The sequence below is a fragment of the Emiliania huxleyi genome (genome assembly GCF_000372725.1).
Source record: "Emiliania huxleyi CCMP1516 unplaced genomic scaffold EMIHUscaffold_370, whole genome shotgun sequence".
Taxonomy (NCBI): Eukaryota; Haptophyta; order Isochrysidales; family Noelaerhabdaceae; genus Emiliania; species Emiliania huxleyi.
The window spans coordinates 59,844-68,192 of NW_005199193.1; the positions used below are offsets into that span (position 1 = coordinate 59,844).

Below are 8,349 nucleotides of genomic sequence, written 5' to 3' on the forward strand. Positions count from 1 at the left end.
GCAGCACTCCTCTCCCAAATCTATACCCGTTGAGGGCGCGCACCTTGCGAGTGCCGAACCCCGAATCGAGCAAGCTGTGAGCTCATCATGCCGATTCGACGGCCGAAGGCCGCTTGAAGCCGGGCAGCCCCAGATCGAGCGGCAGGAGCCGCCTGCCCGCCCGCAGCACGACGTGGGCTGCGGCGAGTAGCACGTCTAGTGGACCCCGGGCCGGGGCGAGGCCGAGGCTGCGCTCCTCCCGTTCCAGGGCGCAGGTGCGATGCTCCTTGAGGGTGGAGTAATGGACCAGCAGCTCGTCGTACTCGGCGCGGGAATTGTTGAGCGCTCGGCGGAGCATCTCTGCGGCCTCCTCGGCAATACGTGTCTCTCGCCGCTCGTGGCTGACCACAAGCGCGCAAGAGCAGATGATGCAGACAAAGACGCCGACGGTGGACCAGCGGTAGCTCGACGGCGCCGCGATCGTCTGGACGGGTTTTGCGGGTGCACGATCGAGCTCCACTTCTGCGAGGCGTGCGCGCAAGAGCTCCGCCTCGATCCGGTATCGCTCGTTCTCGCGGAGCACACCGTCGAGCAGATCGCTGTCGTGCGAGTCCACCGAGCACTCGTCGCCTGCAGCCTCACTGCCCTGTCCCTTGGAGATGTCGGACACCCAGGAGTCGTCCATTCTCTCAAGGCTTGCCTGGCTGTGGCGGCTGAGGACGCCACCGCCAGCCCTCTCTCCCCACCCCCCTCTCCCCCTCTCCCCCTCTCCGCACCTACGTACACCTACGCCATACGTAGTCAGTACTTTTAGCTTTCTGGGACAAAAGGGAGAGGGGGTTGTGTTCTCTAGGCCCCTAGGGGCCCTACGCGCGGCGTGAGAGCTCGGAAGCGAGCTTTGCACGGCGATCGAGGATGGCGCGGTTCACCCCCTTCACCGAAGGCGAAGCGATGGAGATGCGTTCCGCGTGGTGTGACACAAATGAGAGGCGGGAGTGGGGAGGGTACGCGGTGCGGTCAACGCCCGAGCGTTGAGCCTTGCGCGCAAGGCGGTTGATCTTTGCAACTGCTGGCGGCGAGAAGCCGCCGCCGAATGTCTCGTGGAGAAGCAGGTTGAACTTGTTTCGTTTGGTGAAGATCCCATCATGGTAGTGGCCACGCTGTGACTTGACGTAGCCTTGGCCGGTGGTGTGGTCGAACGCCCGTTGACCACAGAACCCGCGTTGCTTGCAGCCCATGTGTTTGCAAGGCGGGCGCGCTCTTCGGTGTTGCCGAAGTGTACATACACACATACATACATACGCCTATGTCTACGCATGCTCAAAGGTTTTCAGTGACAGTGTGTGGTCTGCGCTGGTCTCTATTGAGTATGTCCATCCCCATGGTCTGTTCTCTCTCTGGCACACACAGCAGTCACACATGTCGAAGAGAGTGTCAAGACAAGAGTGAGAGCACAGCCACAGGAATGACGGGATCCGAGGAAAGCAAGCGACGGAGCCATCGCACACTCCAGCCGGACACGCGGCGCTCTCAAAACGATCGAGTACTGTACACGCGCGGTGCGGGTGGCCGGTGCTGTGGCAGAGGGCATTTTCCCCGAGAGGACCAATACATCAGCTGGCGGGGAAGGGGCGGCGCCTCCGACCCGCCACCTCTCGCGACTACCGTAGTTGCGAGGCCCACTGCTCCGCCGCCACGGACGCCACCTCGTCCAGGTCTTCAAGCTCGTCCACAAGCATCGCAAAGTCGTCCTCCACCGGCGGCCCCATGTTCCAGCCCGAGGAGAGGTCGCTGGAGCTGCTCGAGGCGGACAGGGCAGGCGTCTCGGGCGGCGAGTCCTCCCGCCATATGACCCCTTGGCCGTGGGAGAATTTGTGCAGCGGCTCGGTCAGAGGGTTTTTTGCGGCCATCATCACTCGCATTTGGAGACGGCAAGCATGCAGGAAGGCGCGCTGCGGGTCCTCGCGCTGCAGCTTGAGCCCCGCCCGAACGGCTTGGGAGACGGGTGCCGCCACCTCGTCCTCGCGGCGGCGCTTCGCCATGGCAAAGCTGCGGACCGATTCTATGAACCGACTGGATGGGGGGGGGAATGGCGGATGGCGTCTGAACGGCGACATGTCTCGGCTATCTCGGCTGTTCGAAATAGGATGTTCGAAATAGGATGACTTTTTCTCGGTCGATATTTTAATTGTTCTCACAATCGAGGGAGCTAAGACATGCTAGCTAAGCACGAGGGAATCGAAGGGAAGCAGATCTCTCTCTCTCTCTCTCTCTCTGCCACCAACCAGCATCTAACTAAACCAAAGAAAGTCCAGGGACCGCAAGGTCAGTCGCTCGACGCGGCAATCACTTTTCTTCCCCCCCCCCCCTCTCCGCACCCACCTATGTCTACGCATGCTCTCCCGGGTATCTCGAGCGTATCTCCCGGATCTCCCGGTATCTCCCGGTCTCGTCTCTCCCGTGGCCATCTTTTCTAGATTCTACTCGTTGATCCCGACGATTTCGTTTTGCGGTGTATTTCTTTGCGTGACGGGAGTCGTTCGTTAGTTGCTCCTGCCGCCGCGAAGGGGGGAAATAGCGTCATTGTTTCTGAGAATGTGGGGCCACGCGATGACGAGCGGGGATGGAGTGGCAGTTTTCTGGGAGCAGGTCGTGGGATGGGGCGGGGTCCCGTGTACCGCGCGGCAGGGTGCGCCTAGCGCGCGCAGCACATCATATCAGCAGGAGAGTGCTACGGCGTCGCACCGCTCTGCGAATTCAGGGCTCTGGGCGGCGCGTTGGGGCGTTTCTGCGCTGCCGAACATGATGGCCTCGGAGCCTCCGACGCGGGCGACTTGGTGCGCACCTGCTTGGTGGGCTGCGACGGGACCGCTCGGCCGAGCAGGGTGCGGGGGCGTTCTCGCTTCCGGGCCGCAACAAGGGCGCTCAAGTCCATCGACCGACTGTTAGCTTAGCCAAACCCGGCTGGGCGTTCTCAAAGTGCCCGCCAAAACATGTGGGCATTTAATAGAATCGAACAACACCCGGCGGCCGCCGGTGGTGACAAGCTGAGGGAGGGTGTAGAGGATGTAGAGTGTAGAGCGCTGTAGAGCTGTAGAGCTGTAGAGCGCTGTGGCGCTGTAGAGCTCTACATCCGCCGCGGGACGAACTGCGTGCGTTGTAGAGCGATGTAGAGCGCGATTTTGTTGTAGAGTTTGTTGTAGAGGCTCTACAGCAAAACCGCGGGAAGGCAGTGACTCAAAGAGGTCGAGCCGCGCTAATGGGGTGTCTCCGAGCTTACTGGAGCTCTGATGGACGGCCCTGACTATCCCTGACACACAGAGAGTCACACTGACGGCACGCAACACCCTATAACTGCGTCATGACCAGCCTGCCATGCGTCGCCAGTGCCGCATTCGTCGCTGTGCTTCTTTAGCAGGCGGTGGACTGTCGGCTGCGAGGACGGTCGCATTTGCGCGAGGCGAGGCGAGCATTGCTGCGCGTTGCATGCGCCATGACTCGCGCCAGCGCGTGCGGGAGCTCCTGGCTGAGCGTTGAGTCCAGGCAAGTTGCGCTGGCCACTATCGCTACGCCGAGCTGAGCTGACGCGCCGAGGCGCCGGCCAGTCGCAGCCGTGAGGCATGCCACAGCAGCAGAGGCACCTGCCACCCATTGGGCGGGCAGACAGAAGGCCAGGACAGCACTGGCAAGTGCAACGCGCCTCATGTCGGAGAGCGACCGTGCCTCGTTCGCCGCTTTTGATGTACACGTACTTATAGCTCACTGGGAGAAAAGAGAGAGGGTGTTTGTGTTCTCTAGGCCCCTAAGGGCCCTACGCGCGGCGTGAGAGCTCGGAAGCGAGCTTTGCACGGCGATCGAGGATGGCACGGTTCACCCCCTTCACCGAAGCGATCGATGGAGATGCGTTCCGCGTGGTGTGACACAAATGAGAGGCGGGAGTGGGGAGGGTACGCGGTGCGGTCAACGCCCGAGCGTTGAGCCTTGCGCGCAAGGCGGTTGATCTTTGCAACTGCTGGCGGCGAGAAGCCGCCGCCGAATGTCTCGTGGAGAAGCAGGTTGAACTTGTTTCGTTTGGTGAAGATCCCATCATGGTAGTGGCCACGCTGTGACTTGACGTAGCCTTGGCCGGTGGTGTGGTCGAACGCCCGTTGACCACGGAACCCGCGTTGTAGAGTTTGTTGTAGAGATTTCACGTTGTAGAGCGCCTCTACATCGCTCTACAACGCATGCAGTTCGTCCCGCGGCGGATGTAGAGCTCTACAGCGCTACAGCGCTCTACAGCTCTACAGCTCTACAGCGCTCTACACTCTACATCCTCTACACCCTCCCTCAGGTGACAAGGGCTCTCCGGAGAGGCCTCAACGCACCACGCGAGTGAGTGGCGGCCGCCACTCACTCCGACGCGGCGCCGGTGGCGCTGTGCAGAGTGCGCACCACCACCAAAAGTGCCCGCCCAGATGCGCAATCCAGAATGCACTCAACAAAGATACCCTCAGCCCAACGGCACCTCGATCCCGTATGTGCCGTGTTTTTATGACCCCCCCCCCCCCCACCCCTCCCCAATGAACACACCAGTGAGGGAGGGCGAGCTCTGGAGACGATCGAGGGGTCCCGTACCGTGCGGAATCGACCCTATCCAGTGCTCAGTGCTCAAGTGCTCAAGACCAAGAAAACCAATCAAATCGGGCCCTGAGTTTGAGAGCTGGTCGGGCTTCTTGTTCCACCTTCCGACCTTCTTGTGCGCGCATGCAACGTGATTGATGGCGACGCTCTCGACGATCGAACCACCGTTTCAGCAGCGTCAGCCGGGCTTCTGCGCCGAGACAGCTTCCGCGGAGGGTGACTGCCTCAAAGGCTCGTCAGGCTCGTGGGTTCCCTCTGAGCACGGCATCACCTCGCTCACGGCATGTGCCCTCATGTGCCTCAAACGATGCCCGGCCTGTCGGTACGTAAGCTATAGGCCCGACGACTGCTCATGGTTCAAAGAGTGCTCGATGCCACTGCAGCAGAAACCTCCTCGCTACGCCACGATCGCAGTCGACTTCAGCGATGCCCAGGCTTTGCGCATGCCCGCATTTGAAGCGGCGCGCACCTGGCTCAGCATTGCCAAACATGGGCACTGCAGCAGAATCAGCCAGAACGTCTCCAGCTCCGTGCTGCGCTGCAACTGCGCGTGCGCCACCGATGGAAGCAGCCGCCGGGAAGATCCCTTGCGCTCCGTCGCGCGCTGCCTGCAGAGCTGCCCGATGGAAGAGCCATGCGCCGACGATGCGTGCCGGCACCCACTCGCTTTGGCCTACAGCCTCGACGACTCGCCGCTGCAGCTGGCCCGCAGCAGACGCCGCAAAGATGGCCGCCTTTTCTACTCGCTGATCCCGACGAATTTGAAAGGGATCCGCGCAGCCGCATCCATACACACGCAGCTGGTTCAGGGCTCCGACCGCGCCGACTACGTCTACCTGGCGACACCCTCACCCAATGTCTGTGCCGCTGCCACCGGCCTACCGTGCTTCTTCACGCGCCGCTGCTTCCACACCGTCTTCGCGGAGGTGCTGTGCGCAAAGATCTACGCGTTGGCGCGGCTGTTCATCGAGGGCGGCGCCGATGTCTTCGTCACCGACTCAGACGTGGCCTTCCTGCGGCCGCTGCAGTGGGACATTCCGGCCTTCCGCGCCGCGTCCGTGATCGGCCAGGCCGACCATATGCCGCTCAATAGCGGGATGCTCGCTTTTCGGCACGTGCACGCCGCCGCCGACTTGACGGTGGGCTGGCTGCTCAGCGAGTGGCTCCACCGCCTCGAGGTAGTCTCCATCGTAACTGGCGACTGCGGCGGCTGCGACCAGAGTTTACTGAACGAGATTGTCAACTCGCTCGCCCTCCGCACCGACGCGGCGTTCGAGGCACGCGGCCCGCCCGCCCGCCCGCCCGCCCGCCCGCCCGCCCGCCCGCCCGTCCACCCGCCCTCCCCCGCCCCCCCGCCCCCTTGCTGCCACTCTGCCCCCAGCGCGCCCGACGCGCACCCTTCCACAACTCCTTGGCAGGTGCTCCGCCCGATGCTTGGCAAGGACATCGCCGCGTGGCAACCCGTCACCCGAGGGGCGGTGCCTCGCCAGCTTTGCGAAGAGGGTGATTCCGTGGCGAGGCGCGCGCGCCAAACGTACTACGACCGCACGGTCGGCCGCGTGCAGTTTCTCATGGGGCTGCATCCTCCGGTTTCGGTGTACGTCAGTGGGTCCACAGAGTCTGAAGGCGGCGATGCCTGCGGCGCGGAGGCGCTCTTGGCACGATATCACGAGGAGGCGCACGGGTTGTACAAGGGCCGGCGAATGGTGCCCCTGCCAGTGCCGGTCGACGTGCGCAGGCCGATCGGCGGCGTCGGCGGCGGCGTGCGGCGTTCTGGCGCAGCGCAGCTGGCGGTGGCATCGCACGCGACCATGTTTGCGCATTGGTGGCCCGACCAGACCAAACGGATCAAGACGCTGCGCGCGGCCGAGCGCGAGTGCGAGCCGGCCACAGCGGTCCACCTCGCGGGCTATGGCGTACGCCGGCTGCGCCCGCTGGTGATTGCCGCGTTGCAGCCACGCCCTCCGCCGCCAGTTGCGGTTGCGGTGTCTGCCGAGGCGCCGCCGCAGCGCGTGCTGATACTCTCCCCGCAGTGGCCAGAGGTGCTGCTGCGTGCGCAGGCTTCGTTCGAGGGCTTCATGTACAGGGTCGCACGGCTGGTGAGGGAGTTCGGGGGCGGCGCGGGCGGATGGAAGCTTGCGGTGCCGCTCGTGCCTTGGGCGGCGGCGTGGGCGCGGCCGAGGGTGTGGCGCCAGTGGAGTGTCGTGGCGGCGGGTTGCGGAGCGGGCGTGCACCTGCGCTGGCTGCCGATCGATCTGGAGAGGGTCTGTGGCGGCCGGCTCCTCAGCGTTTTCGAGCAGGCCGCCCCCGCGTACGGCTACCACCTCGAGGCTCCAGACGGGACGCCAGACGCACCCGCCGCCGAGGGCGTCGCACTGCCGGCCAGCAGCCAGTATGTGGCGGACCACTTTGTGGCCGAGGGGGCAGGCTGGGAGGCGACCCTCGCTGCGCGACTGGCAGAGCTGGCAGAGCGGCCCCCTGGCGCCGCCGACGCACGACTCACGATGACGGCCGCGGCATCGCTCCAGCTGCCCAACGGCTCGGACGCAAACGAGCTCGCAGGCGGCACGACAGGTCTATGCCGCTCGCCGCGCCGCCGGGGAGTACAAACCGCCAGCGAGAGACTGCCAGTGAGAAGCTGGAGAAAGGTCTCGCTAGACGCTAGTCGTCGAGAGAGATCGCCAGGGGAGGAGGGAGTCTTGTATAGAGCTGTCAAACGTTAACTTTGGGCCTAACAGTTCTCTGCACTATTGTTGGCTGAAATCCTCAACGTTGTTCAAGCGTTTCTCCCCAGCCCAATTTTTACTGTTTTTGTCCTGTTGTTACTGCTGTTGTTCAGGTGGGCAGCAAGCTTCAAGCAGACATTGCCAAAAACCCGGGTAAAACCTAAAACCCGAAAATACCCGGGGGTTTCCAGGTATTTTCGTTCGGGTATGTATGGAACTGTAGAGAGGACTCGGTTTGGGGCACGAGAGAGAGTGGGCGAACTTTTACCCGCACTGGTGTGGACGCTGGGAGATCGTCGTGGGTCACTGGTAGGCCTTCCTTATTGTTGTTAGACAACCCAAGGGAGGGATGGGAGGACGGCACGCCGCCACCACCAGGGATTTGAAGGAGAGGAGTGTGGCGCTAGCCGTCGCCCACCCTTGGGCGTCTGCCTCTTCCTATCTCTCTTTCGCAGTCCCTCGCCGATTCTCGCTGCAATCTTCATACCACCCCGCGGTCGTCTCACTCTCGTCGTTCTCTCTCTCGCCGCTTCAACCTTCATCCTCTGACTCGTTGCTCTCCTCTGCCTCGTTCTGCGACGCCGCCGCCGCCTGCCGGTCCCTTGCTCTCGCGGCTTCCGTCTCGCCTCTCGGCGTAACTCCGCTCTCCTCTCGGCGTATTTTGGCCTCGTTGCAGCGAGAATCGGCGAGGGCCGAGGGACTGCGAAGAGAGATAGGAAGAGGCAGACGCCCAAGGGTGGGCGACGGCTAGCACCACACTCCTCTCCTTAAAAATCCCTGTGTGTGGTGCTAGCGGTCGCTCATCCTTGGGCGTCTTGGTCTTCTTATCTCTCTTCGCAGTCGCTCGGCCCTCGCCGATTCTCGCTGCAACGAGGTCAAAATATGCTGAGAGGAGAGCGGAGTTACGCCGAGAGGCGAGACGGAAGCCGCGAGAGCAAGGGACCGGCAGGCGGCGGCGGTGTCGCAGAACGAGGCAGAGGAGAGCAACGAGTCAGAGGATGAACGTTGAAGCGGCGAGAGA

The 8,349-nt window shown here is 63.1% G+C and overlaps 1 protein-coding gene across 1 annotated transcript; it reads right to left on the minus strand.

Moving 5' to 3' along the window:
• Positions 1-85: 85 nt before the first annotated feature.
• Positions 86-3,684, minus strand: EMIHUDRAFT_117961 (hypothetical protein; the record flags this gene model as incomplete). Its single annotated transcript, XM_005771789.1, has 3 exons — positions 86-631; positions 1,686-2,041; positions 3,621-3,684. 3 exons carry the CDS (start codon positions 3,682-3,684, stop codon positions 86-88), a joined length of 966 nt encoding a protein of 321 aa, XP_005771846.1.
• Positions 3,685-8,349: the final 4,665 nt, after the last annotated feature.